We start from the raw sequence: 24779 nt of genomic DNA, 5'->3' as shown, positions 1-24779 counted from the left end.
CCGCGGAAACCGCCGCCCCCGCCGCGGCGGTCACCGCCACGGTCTCCGCCGCGGTCACCACCGTCCCGGTCGCGACCCCCTCCCCAGCCGCCCCGCTCCCCGCCGCGACCGCCGCCCCTGCCCCCGCCGCGCCCACCGCCGCGCCCTCCTCCGCCGCCGCCGCCGCCGCCACCACCCGGCTTATCGACATTGCACCTAGAAATAAAAGAACACAATGATTAATGATCAGTGATTTTCTTACGCTGCATGAGCAATTTTTTTTGCAACTATAAATTTGTTGTTTCACACATAGGTACACACAAGTCAATAGATTATGATCATGCGTGTGTTTTAAGTGGGAAGTTAATATACCCCATGATAGTAAAAATACAGAAATTTTAACATTGAAATAAATCTGCAGCGTTGATGGGGAAAACACAAATAAAGGTCGCTTTTCCTTACCTGTTGCACGTATTTCTCCAGGCAAAGTTGGTGTTGCCACAGTCGGGGTTGGGACACCGCCAGTCTCCCTCCCGACCCTCTCCCCCGCTGCCGCCGCCCCCGCGACCGCCACCGCCGTCGCTGTCCCGGCCGCCGCCGCCGCCTCCGCGGCCCCGACCGCCGCGGAAACCGCCGCCGCCGCCTCCGCGGCCACCCCCGCCGGCGCCGCCCCCGCGCCCGCCGCCGCCCCAGCTCTGGCGCTGGGCGAGGGACACCTTGATGGTGTTGCCGTTGAACTCCTTCCCGTCGAACCACTGGATGGCTGAGGTTGCGGCGTTAGCATCCTCGTACGTGACTGTGGCCTCTCCCTTGGGCCTCCCGCTGGCCTTGTCTTTGTAGATCCAGATCTTAGGCTTCTGGGTGCGCTTGTCCATCTGACAAATAACAAAATTATGAGACGGAAAAGTCGACTATATGTAAATCGCGTGAAAATGTAAAAAGGTGTAATTTATTTTATTATATACTGTTTTAACTAAAAAAAAAAATAGTATGAACTTAAAAGATTAGCGACACTGAATCCTTTTCTTGGCAATGTATCTATAGGATACATTCGATCTAATATTTTTATCATGAACTAAAACGCGAATAAAACTGCTTTATCATTTTTTTCATTATTTACTACATTGTCTCAATTCATAACAAACTATAATTAAAACAAAAATATACATATATGAAACCTTTACATAAATAATACGTCAAATAAGTAGAAAAGAAAAAAAGAAGTTTTTTTTTTTCATTCAATTAGGAATAACTAGAGTCCTGTTTCGTCAGTTTCGCAACATCTCGGAGACTGGTATATTTCAAAAGCAGTAAGGATGGAGAATTACTATTAGAAATATTATTTTTTGTATGTATACATAAACTTTATAAGGATACCAGTGTAGAAAATGTCACAAAAGTGATAAAATTGGTTAATGGTTACTCCAAATTTGTGGTTTTAAGTAGTTACTTGTCTTTTATTTCTGAAATAAATTACCATGAAGTTCCACCAAGAATTTTCACTTACAAATATTTTATGAAAAGCTTGTATATTGCCAACCAATAAACCACCATAATATAAAACAGTAATCATAAGGATGTTGGCAATACGAGTGGATTTAGCGAGGGAACAAATTGAATCCATCAAGAGCAGATAGGACACAGAGTGCCCTCGCATATAACTATATAACGGAGTGACGCGACAGTACTGTACTGTACCTTGATTACGCCAATAGCTCCGAAGTGTTGAGCAATATCTTCTTCCGTAGTATCACAATCCATGCCGGCAATGAAGATGGTGTCTTCCTGAGTAATCATGTCACTGTTACCACCGCCACGATCACCCCCGATTCCACCTTCATTAATAAAAACAAAATCATTAGCATTGAATCGGAGCGAACTTATAGATTTAAATAATATCAATGATAGTCTTTGTTCTTGCAAAAGGTCCGGTCAATTAAACGATTTTGTTACTGAGAGTGTGGTTTATCCCAGTGTAATGAACATTTGATTTTAGTTTACACAGCGTATATGCACATTTAGTAAAAAAAATCATATCCTGCTATAAACAGAGGGGTAGATTTTATTTCAAATACACAAACTTATTTGCCAGAGATCAATCAAATAAAAAGATAATGTACCAGTCAAATTATATATTCTGATCACTTGACATTGTGTATGAACTTCGTAGGAGAAATGTCCGAAACGATGTACCAAATGTGTGTTCAAAAGGAAATATGTGTATAATTGAAGACCTTGTTTTAAAAATCTCAAATGTCAAAAAATCAACAATTTTTCATAAGTGTTTTAAACTGAATAAGACAGTTTTGCCATTGTTTTTATGTCTTTTAATTCAATAAAATCATAGATATACTTTAAGTACACTGTATGAAATTGAAAATTGTATGAATTTGTATGTATATTTAAATATTCAATAAAATGTTACTGTGACATTTGCTGTTTTCAGACAAAATTTGGACCTTTGTTGTTTTTATTGCAAACTAAACAAAAATGAGTATGAATAGTTTAAATACAAATAGCTGTTTTTCAAAAACTTAATAGTAGTTGAACTCTCCACGTTTGGGTTTGTAAAAATATTCGGTAAACACTGCTATAAATCTATACACAAGAATATCCAGAACACCTTTTGAACAATCGAACAACGAGAGGTAGTGACGGATGTTGAAGGATATTTTTTGTTGATTTGTACAAATTGATGTTGACGATTGCTGTTTTCACAAAAACACTGCAACAGTTAATTTGGAAAGAACAATTGTATGGACGCGTAGACAGAGAATAATAAAATCCAATAATGTTTTCAGAACGAGGCCTTCAATTGCCAGAGAATAAATAGTCTTGTTGCAAGAACAAAGCTGAAAAATGTGTTTATCACTATATATTTTACAGAAGCCAACTTATACACTTCTGATTACAAATGAATGCAACTTCTGTCAAGTAATATCCGTCACCTTAATACTATGTTACTGCCAAGCTACTTAGTAGCAATAATAACACTATTTCTATAATGAGGGCCCTTAAGCGATGGCGCAAATTAGGGTGGCGTTTTCATGAAGTTCAATATTTTCAGTATCATGGAACTTGCTTGTATATGATCTTATAGTTATTCCACACTGTCTGTTGTACCGGTACTCTAGTTTGAGGAGCGTTTCATAACCCGTTCAGTCAATTTAAGTAATATAAAACCTCAGAGCACTTCTTTTGTGAAAAATATTATTTGACATAATTTAAAGATCACTTTGTTCATTTCTATGTTCCTAACACTTGTAGAACAATTTCTCCAAAGCCATTATCATGTAGCACATTGTTATGTATATGTTGTTAGTTATGTACATTAAATAGCTGTGTCTTATCTCGGCTTTCTTTAGGTTAACCCTTCGTCCGATCAACGGTACCGTGTATTACTTGGTCGAAGACAGTACCTGATGTTGGTGCAATACATCGACGTATTTCGATCTTAATATGACCATTTGAGCATACATTCCACACTTCTGTCGGCGTTTTTAACCCATAACTAAATAAATATAACGTTTAACCTTATAACCACACTTTATATCCATAAAAGGAGTGATAATACCCATAGTGAAAATTCCTCACGGAGTACATTTTGATATTTAGTTGTTTTTCGTGAAATATGCGATTCAAAATAAAATATTAGTTTAAAACTAAAATACAATTTTTGACGCAACATAACGTGTGAACAGTAAAAAGAAAATTGTATAAATTGAATCCTAAAAATGAGTTCCACAGTTCAAAACAAATACAACTTATATCAGCCGGAACGTTCTCAGGAGTTGAGGACATCCACTACATTATACCTATCGTTAATTTAGATTTAATTAATATTGTTGTATCTGATAAAAAAAGGTTGGAACACATTACACAGTTATTTACTCTATCCAATGATTCAAATACTACACATGTGATTTATAAACCAAGGCAATTTCAATTTGCATTAATTTAAAAATTAGTCCCCAAAGAGCTGCATCAATAATAAAACTAGAATAAACTGAATAGAAAGTTGGAAAGTAAGGTTAAAAGCATATATGTGCAATAAACAAACTAATGAAATGATTCTATATAAGTGGGAAAATGATTTTTGAAATGAAACACAAATGCAGCCCTTTAGAAGACAATGTTTTGATAATAGAATTAGCTCCAGGCACGTGGCGCTGGGCTTTACCTTTGTTAAAACCTCCCCCACGGGCGCCGCCGCTATAACAAACAAGATGCTCTCATTACTCGGGAACACCAACGGGCGCTTCTCTTGTGGTCCTCGTCTGTCTGTCTGTAGGTCACGTCAACTGTCGACTGTCGCCTGTCCCCCGACCCCCCGCCCCCTACCTCACTCGCGTTACACGTGAACCAGTATCAATTTACTTTAACCACCTCCACGGCACCGAAAAATTTTACAGAGAATTCTTTCATGAACACCAGTCATTGTTTTAACCCGATACTTTCTCAATTACATCCTCGTGAAACCTGGCAATTGGGATGAGAGTTCTGTGCCTGTCGATTGGCCAAACTAACCCAAACCATCCACCATCGATACTTCTATTTGGGATATATACTTATTTTCTATTAACCATTTATCCCGGATGGCTATCCTCTATCATATAAATGGGTTAAGTAGAGTACTCTCCATCGGGACCAGTTTTAATAAGAGTAATATCAACATTCCAATAAAAGCAACCGATTTAAACTTCCAATCAGTGGTTTATGAATAGGTTATATCAGTTGGCTAATATGTGAGTTAATTCTTAGATGGAGACTACTCTACTTAACATCTTCAGACTGTTAAAGTGGGTAACACTTTTTGGTTGAAAATAATTTATTAAAAAAATTTAGTGGAATTATAAATGCTTTTGTCCCAATTCGAGACAAACATACTGATTATACTTCATAACATTGTTTATATTCAGACCAGATGTGCCTGTTTATGACTATGTGAATGAAACCACCTTTACAAGTTACCGCATAAATGAAACCCTCCATAAATATTTTCATAATTTGGAATATTATTAAATTCCAATAAAATTTAACTTAAAACCATAATCCTTTTTGTTGACTAAAAACGTCGATAAGTGTAAACCCAGATAAAGTGGCGCAGGAGTGTAAAACATGTTTATGCATTGTCTTATGTCGTAATATAACACAAATATCCCTGTAGACAGAAGAGAGTAGCAATACAGTACAATACAAGATACAAAACCAACTCCCAACATCTGCCAGGATGGACGTACAGTACAAGCCACATAATATATTTTATACTACGCTGAATACAGACGTAAATCATCACCAGAATATTTTATTTGATACTTAACATTCAAATGATCGCAACTGTTTAGCGTAAATACTACACCAGCATAAAAGGAATATTGCCATTTAAATAGTTTTTAGAAAACAACGGGGAAAAAATTACATGGTACATCTTCTTGTATCTTACAAATTGTGTGGCAAATTTTTTATATATATTTTTAAAAGATAGTTTGAACATTTTTTTAGCAATGAAATTGATTTATCCGGTTGATTTATCTTATTATATTTATATTAAGTTGCTTAGACTACCTAACTAGGGTAAGTAACCCTGTTCTAAGACAGCCAAAAATATATTATTTTAGTAGCTAAAAACACAAAAGTATTGCATATTTTAATATTCTCATAAAGTACAAAATACGTCATGTCCACAAATTAATATTATGAACCAGAAATCGAATCTCAAATCTCATCAAAATCATATAATTTTAAAGACGAAACCGAGTTATTAAACTCCAACGATTGACATATTCTAACACACAGCTGTGCACTAACACATACTGACGGCAATAAATAATATATACACTGCTTGGAAATTTAGACTGTCCATGGTGCATAGAAACATTTATATCGAAATGAAGTTGAAGATAACAAATCGGGGTCAGGATCTTGCCCTCACTTTATTCACAACCTGCGTAAACACTTTCATCACTCTTGATACTATTTTTGAAATAGAAACCTTTTAGATATACACGCCTTAAGTTTACACGGGAGTATTAGTGTTTGTTGTCCATATATTGTTACACTCGGTATCAATTAGACCGGAGATATTCCCACCAAGGCCCCGATTACAGCGGGAAGTTAACAAAGATACCTTCAATTATCTATAAAATGAATCATCGTCCGAAACCTGTAATTGAACATGTCTAACAATATATTTTCCATAAATATTATATTTTTCATACAGATGATTCGATTTTACTTTATATACTCTGAAAATAACTCTGTTAACTCCTATTATAATTGGGGCCCAGAATCCTCCCTAAAAAGCAGGTAACACTAATACCTGTACCTGTAGGTACCTGTGTAACACCATAGTGGGATCAGATCAACCACACAATTGTATAAATATGCCTAGAGAACTCATATGTAGTCCTCATACTTAATTTTATTACTAATTTCTGAAGATTATTTTTCAAATGTTATTTGTTAAAAATAATGTTTTAATACGAAACACTTAAATAGAATCTTCAATAACCTTCTCTGATTGGATTTTACAGATACAGTTATCGATTGTGGCGTTTTGGGAGAAACTTTAAATGAGAACATTGTTGAAGATTTAAAAAAAACTATAGAGGGAATTTATTCTTACCCGAAGCCGCCATCTCGGTTGCCGTAACCGCCGTCTCGGTTGCCTCCTCCCCCGAATCCACCGCGATCTCCACGGTCATTATTGTATCCTCCTCCACCCCCGCCGCCGCCCCCCCTCTCCGAGCCCCCGTAGCCACCACTCCCGCGGTCACTGCCGCCCCCGTAGCTGCCTCGCCCGCCGCCACCCCCGCCCCCGTAACCGCGATCCCCGCCCCCGCCGCCGCCCCCGCTGCCGTACCCACCGCCCCCCTGGCGCTCGGCCCCGCCCCCGTACGCGGGCGCGGGCCGGTCCCCCCCGCCGTAATTGTTGCTGCCTCCGTACGCAGGGGCGGCCCCGGCTGTACTGTAGCCCCCGCCAGACGCCCCGTTATTGTAGCCCCCGGTAGCCGCTAGAAATTAAAAGGTAGCAATCAGAAACAGTAATTTCATCAAAACTAAATTTCATTTTTTAAAGTGTTATTGTCCGGATCAAAATGTCAACCCTGCCAAATATCGAATAGATAGCAGGCCTATCAATGACCGATTGATTTAGGACTTAGTAGGAGGAAAACTGAACATTGTTTATTGCAGTCACCAAGCCTAAGTCCAAACCGATGTTAGTAAGATTTGTTTTTTATTTAAATATTGTTTTTGTACAACGGGAAAAGAAGCCCTATCGCAGTGGTGAATTATTACGGCGCAGAACACCCAGGATTGGAAACAATCACATTTAATTATTGTGATCTCACAAATAATCAAATCTGGAGTGAGACAAGCGACTTAGCCATTACACCACGAAGGTAAAGTGATATTTATAAAATAAGCCCATACATACACAGCAGAACTGTTTATCTGAACTCCAGTAGTCAGTCATCCGGATTGTCAAATACGTTATCAAGAGAAAAAAATAAAGGAGATGTTATAACAAATTAGGAAAAGAGCGCAGGCGGCCAGTGCGTTTCTCCGTCAAAGGAATTAAACGATGCTTTGATAATTGGGAGTTTTACTGTATATTTTGTAAAGGAGTGAATGGTAAAACTTATCTTAACTCCTCGGCACTAATCTGAAGCAATATTTTAAAATATAAAACCAAGAATCGGTACCAAATAATCAAAATAATGTAGGATGAAAGCATTCCTCCAGCTAATCAAAATCATTGTTTTTAGAGCACAAATTGGAAAAAAATCTGAACATACTGCTCCATAATAAAACATCTATAAATTTTTCCCTATTTTTGTGTGGCTAGATTCGAAATAATTTAATTAATCAATTTAAGCGCAGTAACGCCGAAGTTAGGGCCCTTTTTTATTATCAAAAAAGGTTTAAAGTTTCCAATTGAAGGGTCCATTGCAGTAATGATAAATGTCCTATCAATGTAGTTTTAAAATATTTGCTTTTGAAAGTTTCGAAGGGTTGATGCAAAACTCCGGTTTAACCCTTAATAGGACACCTAGAACGAAGCGTACATAAATACACCAACAGAATTGGTGTATTTATTTTTTAATATTCCATATGAATAATAAGTCTTGTCACGTGAGTATCGTAATAACGTACACTGGTAGATCAGTTTTTCACTCAGTTTTTTTCAAATGCAATAGGTTTAGTCTTAAAAAAGAACATATTTTATAGATTTGCAACACTAAATGTGTCCTTCCTATAAAGGGTTAAAGTTAAATGAAGAGCTCAGCTGACAAAAATGATGCAAAAGGTGGTGGTCATTTTTGTCTATAGACATTCATCATTATGAAATTAATGTTTGACTGCGACTGCAGTAATAAAACAATCAAACTGCATCCTTGATTTAAAAAATATATATATTAGCATTCTTATAATTTACACAAATATTTCAAGAGTTGTAAATAACTCACTTTTAGAAAATGGAAATCAAGTCAAGCAAGCGGTAGATTGGGGTTCAAACCTCGGACCTCTGATCCGTGAGACCGTAACACTATCCACGGGAACCACAATCCGATTCAAACGAATTATTAATCTTATTTTCATTATTCATTATAGGGCAGGCAGTCTTTGCTGGTGCGCCTATATCTCGTGTACCGCTTATTGTCTGCGTTCTTGCTTAAAAAAAGTATCCAATCTTCGACATTTATCATTATTGCAGTGGGCCTTACAATTATTAACTGCAGTTAGACCAGACCCGCTAAGGATTGATGCAAATTTAACAACATTTCAAAGAAAACACCTTACATAAAAAAATTACTATTTCTCAGCAAAAATTAAATGTTCAGATATTTTATAATTTAATGGTTTTCATTCCCTTATTTACGGACATTCCTTGTGAAAATAATCAAGAGTAACAATTGCGTGTTTCGTCAACAATATTGTCAAATAATAATTTTGTCGGTTATTCCTATCAGACCACATGGAAATTGACATGTAAATTACATTGGGAAACACAAATTTCGTTTTGTTTCCGACGAACACATGACACATGTTTATTACTAACTTTTGGCATCTGAATACAAAAATGGCTCCAGTTTTTGGCAATCATAAGAACTTTTTAAACTAACCTTTTTTAGCCCTATCTTTGTCCTAAGTCACACAAAATGTGCATACGAAGGAAAATAAATGAAAACGAACATATTAAGATATTACAACAGACATGAAGAACATTTTGCTGAAGGGAATATAGAAGTCTAGGCATCCACAGAGCTTATGACCTGTCATTGGTTGGTTTAAGTGGCCACATTACACACTGTGTAACATTCACCATTCTGCCTATATTTGAACATCTATATTTCTTCGACTCTTCCATCTGTTGAAATTTTTTAAGTTAAAGAGCTGAACCCTTTATTGTTGAGGGTGAGATTCATCCGATTGAATTATTTCACCTACGTGCTAGGCAACGCCTGAAAATATTTTATTCAATTTATATACTTCTTGAACCACATGGATTCCATTAACAATGTTTTTAAATCAAAAATTTGGACAACCTCAAAACACCGTTTAAACGTATTTAGGAAAAATTCACATTAATACAGGCTGTGGAGAAATAACTAGACGTGATCAAAGAAGACGGTGGACAGTTTTGAAATCAGCAAGCCTATTTAATTTTAATTTATTTGAATCGGGTTGTGGTCCTGCGGCTAGGTCTCAGACTCACGGATCAAAGATCAGTGGTTCGAATCCAATTCTAGCGCAACTTGATTCCCATTTTCTAATAGTGAGTTATTTAAACCTCAGTGAAAATGGCCCTCAAAATGAAATATTTGGGTAAATTATAAAAACCCAAAAATGTATTTTAAAAAAAAGCTTTAAAAACTGCTAAAAAAAATCCAACTCAAAAGGAATTGTGTTAATAATTGTTCCCGGGTGTTATTACAGGCATCGTAACATACCTTGTCCTCCCCATTGAGCATACTGGTTCTGGTCATAAGTCGGAGCGGGGGCTGCGTAGCCCCCGGCGGCATTGGCTCCGCTGGCCGGGGGTGGAACAGAGTACTGCGCCCCATAGCCACCACCATAACCTCCGTACTCTGGAAAAGAGAGGAGCCGGTTAAATTAGCATATATAACCTACAAATGAGTCAAAAACCCTCAAAATGGAGAACCGAACAAAACTAACCGAACCATGTCAACGCTAAAGCGTGCCAAGCGACGAAATTACATTAGTATAGAAAGCGATAAATACGCATTTCGAAAAATGGAAACGAATTGCATTGAGTAAACTACTCCGGAGACTCGAAGCCCACGTTGAAGATTTCGGTCAAAGGCCACGCCGGGTGCGGCATTTCGGAAGGAAACTGCCTCAAACTGTGTCGCACCCATTCGGAAAAATAATTTGGGGACAGCTATAGAACACAATTAACCATTCGTTTTAAACGGGGGTCAGTATTCCAAGCGGTTAAAATATATGACTCCTATCCTATCCCCAAAAATAATGGCGGCAATTGATAATGATAAGTGTAATAATGACAAAACAACACAATACAACTGCTGATGGCGAAGATAGAATTAAATAAATATGGATTGTACTTACGATCACCCATGATTAAATCGCCGTGTCTTCTCTGGGTAAAATCAACACGGAAAATGCGTCAAACAACGCCGGCTGCGAACAAGCAGAGACGCCAGATTCCAAATCCGCAATGACGCCGAAATATCCGTTTCCTGCTCTTTTAAACGTAGCCATTATTCCGTTATCATCAAAAGTTGCAATATACAAATAAAAATAAATCAGTGTCTACTTATTTTATTTTATTTTATTAATTTTTCACGCCCATAAGACTTTTATAAACAGGGAAGTTATATAAAACGTGAGTATATAAACAACATAAAATTTTAAAAATACAATATAAAGCAATAAAAGAAAGAACACTGTTTAGCAGTGAAGTTGGTATAAAAAAAAAGAGAATATAAACAACATAAATTTTATCCTGTTCAAAAAATACAATGTAATATAATGTATAGTGTAGTAATGATGTAATAAATAATAAATTATCAAATTTCACCTTTTTAAAATACATATCCAGTTTATATTAATATAAATAATTTTTTAATAATAATATAACTGGTTGTGCTTCATTGCATGCTATATATATTTTTTTTTATATCCTTTTTTTGTATTGAAATTTCGAGCAGAGCACTACACAAGAAATTTCCGATGGTCATTTACTATGCCTTATACCATTGAAGTATAAAAATTAATACATAAATACATCGAGTTTTTCTACTGAAATTTCTTGGTGGAACTGCATTTTAATTATAATAATAAAAATACTTTATAGTTTTATTCCACTTATATTTATAATTTTTTTACCAGTGACCCGGCCGGTCACGATGAAACCCGGTCACTGGTAAAAAAATTATAAAAACAATTATAAATAAAATTGGAATAAAACTATAAAGTATTTTTATTATTATAACATAAATATATGCCTCATACAAGATTTTTGTTCACGCTTTTCCAAAATATCTGGGGATTTTGCAGAAAATGCACAAACGCATATTTTTTCCCTTATTTTCTTTTTAAATCCACTGCTTTTTATGTTACTGTAAAATACTACTATGCCACAAATTCCGTTATTTACTGCTATTTGCTAGCTGCTATTACTATCCCAGATTTTACGTTTGAGACCATTTTTATAGCACCATTTTGGTGACAGATTTGTGATATTCAAACTTAGGAGATGTACTACATTCATTACTCTAATAAATGCTCATTAAACAATACATTATTATTAATCACTTTGATGCCTATTTATTATTTTTCCTTTACATTTTTACGACAGGTTCATTTCTGGCGCACGCAAAATCGATTTCCACGAAAGCCTACTCCCTCTCAAGAGAGACGGATAAGCAGAGCAAATCAGGGTGTTAGGGGTGGCGGAATCTACGACGCTCTATAGAGGGACCTATGTAGCGCAGCTGACATACGCTGCAGCAGTGTGGGTGCACCGAGTCTCTTCGGGGCATGAGCAAAGAACCCCTTTGAGTGGGCAAAGGCTACCTCTGTTAACTCTGAATTGTATTCACTGCCGCCCTACTGGTTTTCGCTGGTGAATTTCCAGCAGATCTTGAAGTGATGGAGTCAACAGCGGTGAAATTACTAAAAAAGGGTGATGTGGTGAATTACTTTTACACAACTTTACAGTTCCAAGAGGAAGAAAGACTAACACCCTCGATTCGGCCTTGAGGGTTACCTGGGGGCGTTCTGGTGCTCAAGAGAGTAGATGCTAACATTTCCTATCACTGTCGACATAAAGGGTTTGAAGTTGTTTTATTTATACTTCCTCTTATCCCTAATCATGTAGATGATGAGGGGAGTTTTAGAGCAACGGTGAAAGGGACATTGAAAGTTGTAAATGTAAATGCATACTTGTTTGCAGTTTTCCTTACTGTATTTGGTTAGTAGAGGAAAAAATATAATCAATTTGTAATAATAAAAACAATTGCTTGCTTGTATGAGTGAATCCGAAGAAATACATTTTTTAGACTTCAAAATGGATTCTGGTATGTGGTGAATGCTTTCAATATACATTTTTTAGGAATGGGCTTTCTGAAATAAAAGATTGATCATCTAGTGCAGTGTTTTTCAGCTTTTTCGAAAACGTGACCCCTTTACGAGTAAAAACAATCTGGTGATATTAATTTTATTTTACAACTCTTATGTCTGCGATTTCAATCCAGCAAATTTTATTTTATTTCTGTTGATACCATATTGTTAGAGAAATCAAGTGCAAGGAAGGAGCGGGAGCAGCAAACCCGTCAGCTGCGCCCACTCCTTGCACTTAATTTCTCAAATAACTACGGCATGCTTAAAATGGAATTTAATTCACCCAGAATTGTAATTTTTGTGAATTTTTTAAATTAGTAGTGCAACTGTGGTGACAGAAATGCGACAACACCCTGGCATGCTCTGTCTGTAACTGAAACTTTAGATCAGAGAACCAGAGCATCACCGCGTTCCATTAAACTGCTTCTCTTTTACCAACTATCTGTTACACGTATTTCTTACGTTCTTCTTCTTTCTGAGGCGGATCTGGAGCGTGCGGCCGCGGTCTCAATTTGGAACTTACACTGTATTCCTTCACTGTCATACTGGGAAATTAGAAAAAGGTGATTGTGGTGACCAAGTGTATTTGATTGATCACAAATTGACAATACTGCAGTGAGGGGTACAATGAAAGCTTTTAACGTTTCTTTGTTTTGTTATTTTCGCGGTTTCATTGTAAAGAAATATTAAATTTTCGCTTGATTAGTTTATTAAAAAATTATAGTGATATGCGAAACCGAAGAAAGACACAAGCCTTTATGTTCAGTTCAGTTTCGGGAAAGGGGTAGATGCTTTCATGGTTACACATATAATATGACATTTCACATCACACGATTTGCTCATTTTTTCACCCATGCATCCTCTTACAATCCATGTCATAATTCTGGATTCTTACATGTTCTTCCCCATGGGAGCAGCACTTGATGGGTTGTAAGCCTTATCGAAGTTCATCAAAGGCATCCTTCCATCATCGAGTATATCTGGTAGCAGATCGATATTTTTCGGTGATATTTATTTATTTGACATAAACGGCATAAATTGCCTTTAACATATATTGAACATAAATATGAAAAAAAAAAAGCATTTATAAAAACATAACAAAAAATTGCATGACTATAACAATAGTAACAAGTAGGTAAATACACATAAGCAACCAAAAATATTAACGAAATAAATACAAAAATATGAAAAAACAAAAAAAGGAAAAACATTTTTAAATATAAAGAAAAGTTTAAGAATAATATTGAGAGAGAAAAAAAGAAATCGGATTCGTTCTATAACTATCAAGTCCAGAACCAAATATATCAGCCTTGTCCTCATACTGATTGCCATATCTATGGAGCCTAGGGATAGGCGAGTGCATGTGATAGTTGATTCTAGAACTTGCAGAACAAAAAGGAGATCTGTGGCGGGTATGTCGACCAGGTACACGGAAACACACCAACTCCAGCAAATCTATACAGTCAATTAATGAATTGATCACCTTAAAAAGTAATATTAGGTCAGTTAGGATTCTTCTATCAGAAAGTCTTAAAAGATTTGCTGAAGACAACAATTGATTATATTAGAGAATTGTTAAAAATCAAGCGTATTTGATAGCCACTCGTGAAATTTTATGATTGACATTTGTCGCAGCTTGATGATCGTCAAACGTCCATTATATCTGTAGGCACCAATAGCGAAAAAGTCAATATAGTATTAAAAATTACAAAACATTCCAGACTCTGTATGATTTCGGTATGAAAAATAAATAATACAACAATACTTAGCAGATCATTTATTGTATGAAATAATACATCTCAATAAAAAAGTCATACATTACATCTTATTAACTTAGTCAGCCAGAAAAAAGAAACCCACTATGGTAAATACATACATTAGGTCAATGCCATTGTGCCTCGGTATTTCTTTTTTACTTTGAACTTAATCTACATAACTCATAATGACAAAACAATTCTCCGAGATCAATTTTATTACACAAAATAAAATTACAACTCGTGTTCTCATACACAGTTATACTAAGGAGTACGATTACGATAAAACTAAAACTCGATATGAAAATTGTTGTGTTACAAGAAAACTGGAAAAAAACATTTTACTGAAGAGAAAAAAAGTAATAAATTTAAATCATGTTTATATCATGTGTGCATCAAATTATATTTTATGTATGAAAAATTATAATTACCTAAAGAGTTTTTACAATTTACATCTATACCTATGTTAAGTATTCTAATAAAGAGCTTGAGTGATATTTTGGTATGCTAAAAAATAAAGATTATATATGTACATACTTTTTATTGGGTACAAATTGTATTTTTATATAAATTCTAAAATAAATTTCAAAAGAAGAAAACATTAATTTTAATATCATCTATGTATAAAGGCATTTGAGTGCACCTGTATATTCGAAATGCAACATTAGATTAAATCTTTATGGCATTTAATAAGGCTTATTATTATTACATCACAAATTAAATTGTGGTTTTGATAAGTTGTGCGATATGGGTATGATATACGGTACAAATTTAGCACCATCAAATGTTATCCAATTGTTTATAATTGACCTCATAAAATGTACATATACCTAGTGTAATTGACATTTTAACCATTTTGCAAACTACATTTGTATTGTATTAAATCTACTAAGGCTTGTAATGTAAACATTTACAATAAACTCCTAAATCATCCTGTTTACAAATTTAAATGGTGTTTCATACATTTTTTACAAATTTAAACAGTATGTGATTAAAGGTGGTACATTGAAATTGTCATTTTATTATTATTCTTCTTGTTCGAATTCCAGTGTATTAAAATAATAATTTACAAATCTGATATAGGTTATAAATTTTTTAAATATGTACAACCAAACTGAAGATGTTTGCTAGAGAAAGTTTGTTTGTTTGTATTTTTAAAAAGCACTAACCTGTCAAATAGAGTAGAAGCTTACACAGTATTTTTTAAATTCGTATCTTATGTGGAAATAAAGTTATTATCTTCGTAAAATATTTTTTTTTGTCAACACGTTACATTCAATACACGTGTGTAAGTAGAGAAAATATTTACTATAGTTATTTGATTACTCTTAACAAAGATAAATATCAGTCTCTAATATCGCATATAGTGAAATTTAAAAGCAAAACAATGGCACTAGAAAGCATTTAAAAGGGAGAATTGCAGATTCAAATAAAAACATTATGCGGACACATAACCAATTATAAATGCGGACACATTATAGTTTTATTGAAATGTATTATTTTATTAGGCCGATTAACAGTTAGATTATGTCCAACGTAAGAATGCATTTTTACAGATTTGTACATATGTATATATTTTTTTAATTAAATAAATTGTCTCTCTATTGAAATCAATTATATGTATTGCAAACAAAAAAATAATAATTTTAAAATATCAAATGTCAAAGTGAGTAAAAATTTCTATCATTAAGTACAAACATTTTTATAGTGCATGCGCTAGAACCATTTTTTCGCTTTCTTTTCTTTTTTAAATACGTTTTGATCTTCTTCATTTATATTGGTTTCTTCTCCCTTCTTCTGCTTGTCTCGTTTCATCCATTTCTTTTTTTCTTTCTTCTTTTCTTTCTTGGCTGAATTATTCAACAATTCTGCCGATGATATGGAGGAGTTTTCATCTAGTTTTGCTGAAAATGAAAAATAACCTAATTTTATTTGACATCATCTTTCCCATAATGTATTGTAACATGTACATACATACATAGATTCTTTTTAGTTTTCAAGTAATGATAAACACTATGTTACCTTTACTGGTAAAAATGACTACATAATTAGATCAATTTAATGAATCGCCGAATTGCATTCTATCATTTTTATTGTCATTTTGCATTACATCTGTATAATATCAAAGAAATGGAATAGAAGGTTATATAATTGGTAATTTTGTAAAACTCACGCTTTAATACTTTATGATAGTGTTTTTACTATCGAGAAAAACACTATGTACCAGTATTTGAAAGGCCATCAAAATCGACGATTTTGTAAAATTAGGTATCATTTATTTCAATTAAATATAAGAGGCCGGTAGGACAAATCACAACCCTTAACCTAGTGTTTCGGCAGTGTCAGAATTTGGCAAGTTTTCTTCTGCCTGAATCAAAATGCTGACCTAAGAGTAAATTTTCTTTATTATTATTATTTATTCAATTTTTTTATTTTTTTAACAGTATACATAAGAGGTAAAACAGAATTAAAAAAAGTAAAGGATAATTACAAAGAAATGAAATACATATTAACAGTAAAAATAGTAAACAAAAAAATCTCACAAAGGCATGGCCTGTTCGTGGGTATACAAGAAATGTTTATAAATTTTTGCTCCTATAATAAATAGACAGTTTTTAATTTTTTTTTTAACATAAAGAGAAAATAAAATATTCTGTAAAAGATTCTAAGGTATTTTTAATATTTTTATAGTAATTAAAAAAGGAAATAAAAAATATAAATAAAACATATAAACAGAATATACTATAGAAAAAAAGAGTTCATATCTTTAGTTCGAATCCAGGATTGTGCATGTTTTTAAAAAGAAGGAAATTTTTTAAGGTTTGGGATCAATGAAATATTATTAGCAAAAATGAAATAAAAAATTTTTGGGCCTATTTTGACATGTATTTTCCCTAATACAGAGATCCGAAGGTATCTTGGACCCATTTCATGAAGGGATTTGAATGTTGCCCAGCATTTTCCTCTGGGTTTAGTCGGTGCGTTACCTCTGTGCGCGGCCATCCTCTCCCCGACGGCCTCGTCCTCGGTTCTCTCCCGCAGGCGGTCAGCCTCAAGTGCGGCCACAACGGCGTCGCGGCGCTCCACCACGTGCAGCAGGCGTTGCAGCAGCTGCTCCTCGCGGGCCTTGTCCGCGTCCGTCTTGTTGGCCTCGGGCCGCGCCATGAGGCTACGCAGCTGGTGCTCGAGGTCCGCGTGCTCCTCCTCCAGGCGCTGCTGTCGCCGGCTGTCAGGTAGAAAAAACATCAATAGAATTAGAGAAATTAATTTATTATAAAAAAATAAGGTATAAATGCATGTCTATTCCGCACCCCAAAACTGAACTGATTTCATTGATTTTTTTCAAGAAAGAGTATCACAATAAAGTTTTTAAGTTAATTAATTTTTAAGTTATCTAAGTGATTAAGTTTATTTTAGTGATTTTAAACAAAGTAAGTACGTTATATTATTATTATATTAAGGAAAAATACAACACAACAAGGCGGCCTCCGTGGTGTAGTGGTCAAGACGCTTGATTCACGCACGGAAGGTTCCGGGTTCGATTCCCGGTGAGAACACAAAAATTAAAATGTGATTTTTCTCAAGCCTGGGTGCTCTGTGATGTAATTCACCACTGTAATTAGGCCTCCTGGCCTGTTGTGGTGCAAAAAAAAATTTTAAAAATTAAATAATTAAGGATTTACCGGAATGAATTTGTCTGAGGGCTTTTGCTGGGTTACTTACATGTACATGAGTTCCGCCTGGCGCCTGAAGAGCTCGTTCTTCTCGTTGACCAGCTCGAACAGCTGCAGCAGCAGCGCGTCCGTCTCCGCGTCCCCCGGCGGCGCCTGGTCCCGCGCGCGTATGAGTCCCTCCAGCCGCACGCCCTGGCGCTCCAGGCCGCGCTGCTGCTGCTCCAGGAGGGCCAGCTCCCGGCGCAGGGCGGCGCTCGACATGGGGGCCGCCGCCACGCGCCGCGTCAGTATGGGCACGGCGGGCGCGGGCCCCTTGCGCCGCTTCCACACGCCCGAAGTGCTCTTGTTCTCCAACAATGAGTAGCCTGAAAACAAATGCATTTAGGAAAGCGTTAACAACACAATGAAGAATTCAGTGCAACTGGACATTGGATGTTAAAAAAAAAAACTTTATTTTAGTCTTGTATTAATATTCCTTCAGGAACTGTGAAATCCAGGAAGCATAATTGCAGTAACTAGGTTTTCAGTTTAAAATTAATATGAAAAGTAAATTAATCTCTCAGTTTTTTCATTTCTTTTGATACATGGTACATAATGATGACATGCATAGTATTAAAACTACAACAGAAACAACATTATTTTCTTTTACTGCGTTTTTATCAGAAACATGTCTAATTGAGATACCGCACTCTTCATACGGAGGGCAGAGCTGCTTCCAGGTAAAAATCCTGAATAAGGAAATCAAATAGAGACAAGTCTGCCTCGTAAAGTGTTTGACGCTTTCATAAAGTATATGTTTGGTGCAAAATTACAACTTTCGTATGGATCTGAGCAGTGGCGGCTGAAGGGGTCAAAAATGGGGAGGGGGTAATTTTTTTTACTAAATAGGTACATGTGTATTTCACAATAATTTTCATACAACAAAACACCCAACATAGTGTTGGCTTATAGAGTTTCTTAAAAAGGTCTTAATTCACTTTAGCGTCGAAAATCATCTTTCACTCTTAGCTGTCGTCATTGTAATTCCAGAAATAAAAATTACTATTACATTTAACTTTTAAAACAAAGAAATTACTGAAAATGTACAGGTTTTAAATTTAACGAGTCAATATGAATTTAGTGCATATAAAACAGGACCCTAACACACACCAGGTAATTGGACATGTGCAAGAAACAAAATATTATAATAATTTTAATTCACAAAGCTCGTTTCAATCTTGTAAAAGAAGACGACAAAATATAAGCTTATGTTAATCCTTTCCATGAAGAATTCGTCCTTTTTAAGTGTAGGTATGTAAAATATGCAAGAATTCATTTATCATCGTATCTCTTCCAGTCTAGACCAATGCCAATATTATATTATTATGGGTAGTATTTAAATGATCAAATATAAATTCAAACTAAGGGTGTTAAAAATACTGATTATGGCGTACTGAAACACTAAGTGGGCGAAAGACTGAGGGTGCAAACAAATATTGAAACGGCGACTTGAAAATACGAATTTTATTTATGAGTTATTCAGAATGATCAGTTTAATGATTCTTGAGCGAACCACCTAACCTAACTTTTTTTCGCCAAATTTATTATTTAATTCAGACACTTGGAATTTTAGTTGCTAGCTTAGATTAACTGTTTCCCACTATTCTAACCTAAAATAACCTTGTTTATTATAAGCAAGGTAAATAATAAAGCATCTCCTATTAAAAAAAAAATAAAAAACCTAACGTAACTTTTTTTCGCCAAATTTATTATTTAATTCGGACACTTTGAATTTTAGTTGATAGCTTAGATTGACTTTTTTTTCACTATTAGTAGCTCATTTTAGGAATTTTTAGTAATTCATAATTATCGCTAGTGAAGTAAATCTTTCGCAAACATAATTTAACGCCGCTCGGTATCTCATTAACAGTCATCCATATATTCTTTTTATTCGCCTAATTAATAATTCCCCTATTATTTCCTTGTTTCATTTTGTTATCTCTACCGGGACAATGCTCGCGTTTGAACTAATTTGGGGCGAAATGTTCCGAAGTTCATGTACGCACGGGACGTTTCATCTCTTTCTTTCTCATGAGGAAATCTAGAGATAAGACATTAGCTTTGGGGCAGTTAAAGAAATGATCCGCGCATCAACATAACATGAATATTTGATGGCGCACAGTAAATAGTATTCTATATAACATGAAGATAAATAGGTCCTTATATATTTGAATGAATGATTTTTAAAAAATATTATTAAATCTTATTGCATTATAATGTTTTCTTTATAATGTACCTATTTAAGTAAATATTTTAATTGGTGGCAAGTTTTGGGGGGTCATTGACACAATGGACATAATGGAAAGCCACCACTGGATCTAAAAATACAACTTAAATATAAATAAAAGTCAAACCTTTGTTATCATTCGCCTTTTCATCATCATCCAACTTGTTTCTGTCCCAATTCGTCATTTCTGGATCAGGCTCATCAAAGTCGACCGCAGAAATAACTCTCCGGGAATTGCTGTTGATGCTGGTTATGGACTTGGTATCCTCCGACCTGCACACGATGGGGGAGCAGGCCACCAGCTCGTCCTGCAGGGTCTGGAGACGATGAGGCGCGGCATCCGAGACAACGGTTGGCAGAACTGTGGGCGGGGACTCGAGGAAGGTGGAGCTCGCAGTGGGGGGAGCTGGGGCCGGCCGGCGCTTGCGACTCCGCGGGGAAAGTTGGGGAGATGTTTGAAGCTAGAAGATGTATAAAAAATATTGTATAATAAACTGCTAATTTATTTAATGTGGTTCTGAATAATTTGGTGAACATATATGCTCTAGGCACATAAAATCTATAATATTATTCTTCTAAAATGCAAGAATCAGAGGATCTGGTATTACTGTTTTAATCAAATAGAGCTAAAGGTCCATTTTTTGTATGATTTCTTCCAGTATTAGCTTTAACTTGCTGATTTGGGGTGTATTGCTTCCATTGTTTGATTTGACACCATTAAGCTAAAGAGATGGTAATGCAAAACTACAAGTTGAACAGTTAGAAAGTTGTTAAAATTTTCTTGAGATATGTGTTGACCCTTTTTAAGAATTTGTCATTTTTTTATTCTGCTCATTCAGGTGTTCTTATTCAATGTTAGAATCATAATAATAATAATATTATCACTTACGAAATAATATTAGTAATATTTTGTCAAATTTAAAAATGAGTCGTGAGCTCAGAGTAATAATTGGTGATGGTTTTTTTTTTTTTTTAATAAAGAAAATATTTGCGTTCTCATAATTTACCCAAATATTTCATTTTGGGGGCCATTTTCAACGAGTTGTAAATAACTCACTATTAGAAAATGGAATCAAGTTGGGGTAGAGTGGGATTCGAACCACAGACCTTTGGTCCGTGAGTCCGAGACACTAGCCACAGGACCACAACCCGATTTAGTTTTAGTTTGGTTTGTCTCTTAAAGTTCAAAGTTACCTACAATTACACTAATCAATGTTACTTTTTATGACCAAATTTGACTTCCAATTATCATGAATTTTAATATCCACTAAACATTTTATGCGATAAGCACCAATAAAAATTATTCGAAAAGAATACACGTAAAATATAATAGTAAAAGTACTCAATATACATAACATTTAACAGACTAATGAAAAATAAGATGAATGAGTAACTCCAACTCACCAAACTTGTATTCGGACTGGACAGTAAAGATCCAAAAGACGTGTCGAGATCATCTCCTTTATTTGTAGTTCTCGGTGCAGGAATCGGAGTATCAACAGCGTTGGAAGGAGGTTTAGGTGCCTGGGCTTTCTTCCTGCGAGACACGGTGCTCGATAGTGAAGAAGAAGATCCGTGGAAAGACGGCGGACCTCCAGAGCCGAGAGAATAACGAGGGACTGGCTGCGGATCCTGACAATCGCTCGTTCTAGAGGGATTAAACTTGTACTTTAGCATAGTGATAAATATTAAAAACACACACTTCACAATTGTAAAACATTGATACTGTACGATGAATGCACGTTGTATGCAAACATACTACTAAAACAATGATTATTGTTTCTGCCGCTCATAAACAATAGGTACCGCAACCCATCGGCTGTGAATTTCAATGACAAATTAATCAATACGCCTTTTATCAGTGGAAAGGTGGGGACGGTTATTATTCACATAAGCACGCTAACAATGCAGGTGGATGTTATTATTATCAGTAAAATAACTATCAGAAGACACCGACAAAACAACCGAGAAATCAAACAGTTGTATAACAGTTAAATAATTATATATTCGATCCCCAGTTCGTACATTTGCATTTACTCTTCCCACTATTATTGTATTTCCTGTGCTAAATACGATATAATACAACTTTACTCAAAAACCTAAAAAGTAATTACAGGAAGTTGTGCATGGTAACGTTATCATAACTTACAGATAATTTTGCAAAAAGCATTGTGTAATTTTATTTATCTTGTAATACTAAATATTAGCGACTGTCCCTGATATCCATTCTCATGTGAAACAATGTAACAATAGGAACGCTTGGGTAAAATATTTTTATGACAACAATTTTACTAAAGGGCATAATAACCAACACAGTGAGTATGTGAAATAAGCAAAAAAAGTATTTAGGTCAACTTGGGCCTCACATTAGGTGTATTAATTTTCAATTGAATATATTTTCAGGTATAAGGTATATTTTTTGTTTACATTATTACGAATTCAGTAAGCATGTGGAGCATATGATTTTTGCAAGTTCCTTCCAAAATTTTAAAAGGGTTCAATAGGGAACTTACATCAAGAATATTCACTAACAAACTTGAATGTTTAATGCTATATGTAATAACAATAAATTTACTTGAATGTACTACTTGAACACATTACATACAATGGATTGTCTCATCGGCCCATACCAATACTGAATCAACTGCTCCACAACTGTAAAGCTTATGTTAGGTTTTTGTTATTTTCATTGTGTGTTTTGTATCATAAATAATATAGATGTACATAAATACCTTGTTTTTAAAACTGACTGAATATTTGTTAATTATGTTTGTTTTTTAAGTTAGTCTTTTTTGTTTATTCTCAAATGTAATTTCAAAAAACTAAATTGTTAAGTGTCCTCGGCACGGGAAACCCCAGTGAGGTCACATTATTTTTATTATTAATTATAGTTTGTAAGCGAAAAATATGAATAAATAAATAATAGTACAGATATTATGACAGAGGTTCATATTCTTTGAAGTGGAGGTCAGTGAAAGAAAAGCTCCTGATACCACTGCGACCAGTGAAGATCTATTGTGACGGATCCTCGCGAATCAGCTCTCGCCCTCCAAGCCCAGGTCTAAAGAGCCTGGCTACTGTGTGGAAGGCGAGAGTTCTCATTTTGCTAAATCTCCCCCTCCAAGCCCAGAACCATAGAGTATCGGGCTATTAGATAGGGGGCGAGCTCTTTAACATCCTCAGGTTTAACTAGTGGTCCCCCGAGGATGCGGCTTCTTTCATGATATAAAGCATCACGTTCACATATGTATACTGTGTTACATCTAGAAGTTTCATAAAGGTTCATTCGAGCAATGTGGTTTGTTCAATCTGCAGCGTCCTGAAAGGCCTCTAGTGAGGTTCAGTTCTTAGGTGATTTTTCAATTAAAATTTAATGCATTGTGAACTACGTAGATAAGAGTTATGGAAATAAACTACAAATAAATACCTAAACAAAATAAATGTGTTCAAGTTAAATACAAAAAAATAATATAAAGCGCCTTTGAGGTGATTTTTTACAAAAATAACGCTATATAAATCAGCAAAATATTAATTATGAATACAAATGGTTTTTTTTTTTTTAATATGGATCTTTCTTATTTGAATTACCTAAAAAAATAAAATAATAAAAAATTTGTACAAAAATGAGTGCAAAGCCCAAAATTGCATTTCCATAACATGACACAATTAAGGAATATTTTTGCTGTCATGATAGGATGAAGTTTAATGGTACATAGATAAATAAATATTTACCTATGCCTTGGTTTAGGAACCGGTGTGTCCAAATTCTTTTCATCATCAGAAACTTCATCATCATCTGAATCAAATGGATTCAAATTGATTGCCGGTATAAGCTTCTTGGTATGTGATCTAAAAAATTAGAATAAATGGATTTTATAAGAAAACAAATATACAACAACTTTGTTTTAAACTACTTTTTTCCTACCTACCGGTTTTAAAGCTACACAAGCTTCTTTATCAAGGTACTTAACTAATGAATTCTATCCTATTTTATTATAAAGAACAACACGACAAAAACACTCGACTTATTAGCTCCATGGCATGTACCAATAATGTAATATTTAGTTATCACTGTAAAAATGAAAAAGGATAGAATTCATTACCTAGTTAAGTATATCTTGATAATGTGTAAGTATATCTTGATCGATAGAAAAAAAAAAGTAGTGGTTAAAAACAAAGTTTTTTTATGGTTATTTTATAATAACGAATAACCGCAAAGTTATCTCTGTTGTAATATGTTAATATAAACAGCTCCCCAGGGAGTTGAATCCAGTCCTTGTCTACAAAAATTTGGACAAACTCAAAATATTGTTCACAAAGTTAGTGCTTCAAATATAAATTCATATTTTAAATTTCATAAGATTCATAATTGCCATGTTCATGGTAATTTTTGTTTACGAATATATAATTATACTCTTGTATATTAATAAATAAATGCAAAATTTAATCCAGTGAAATTTTATTTTTGATATCTTAAAAATAATTATGGGAAAT

The 24779-nt window shown here is 34.9% G+C and overlaps 2 protein-coding genes across 5 annotated transcripts in view; both read right to left on the bottom strand.

Moving 5' to 3' along the window:
• Positions 1-5: 5 nt before the first annotated feature.
• LOC148274980 (uncharacterized) lies at positions 6-10709 on the bottom strand (the record flags this gene model as incomplete). The annotated part of the gene is made up of 7 exons (XM_088236346.1): positions 10576-10709; positions 9936-10073; positions 6605-6992; positions 4160-4191; positions 1678-1814; positions 442-854; positions 6-195 (listed from the first exon to the last, which is right to left on the bottom strand). Coding segments are annotated over exons 1-7 (1308 nt in total), but the record flags the coding sequence as incomplete, so codon positions are not given.
• Positions 10710-14353: 3644 nt separating this feature from the next.
• Positions 14354-24779, bottom strand: part of MICAL-like (protein) — a 197961-nt gene continuing 187535 nt past the window's right edge. For 3 of the 4 annotated variants that reach the window (XM_088236354.1, XM_088236353.1, XM_088236356.1), the window contains 6 exons: positions 24018-24134; positions 21690-21933; positions 20413-20746; positions 18069-18384; positions 17333-17571; positions 14354-16249 (listed from right to left, as the gene is read on the bottom strand). In XM_088236354.1, coding sequence (XP_088092480.1) covers positions 16062-16249; positions 17333-17571; positions 18069-18384; positions 20413-20746; positions 21690-21933; positions 24018-24134 — 1438 coding nt within the window. In that variant the 3' untranslated portion in view covers positions 14354-16061. The remainder of the gene's footprint in view (positions 16250-17332; positions 17572-18068; positions 18385-20412; positions 20747-21689; positions 21934-24017; positions 24135-24779) is intronic. The other variant, XM_088236357.1, reaches the window with a different exon arrangement.

The sequence above is a fragment of the Micrasema longulum genome, unplaced genomic scaffold (assembly GCF_059751315.1).
Source record: "Micrasema longulum isolate JH-2025_06_02 unplaced genomic scaffold, ASM5975131v1 h1tg001538l, whole genome shotgun sequence".
In the NCBI taxonomy this organism is placed as follows: domain Eukaryota; kingdom Metazoa; phylum Arthropoda; class Insecta; order Trichoptera; family Brachycentridae; genus Micrasema; species Micrasema longulum.
This window is presented reverse-complemented; position numbering and strand designations above follow the sequence as displayed.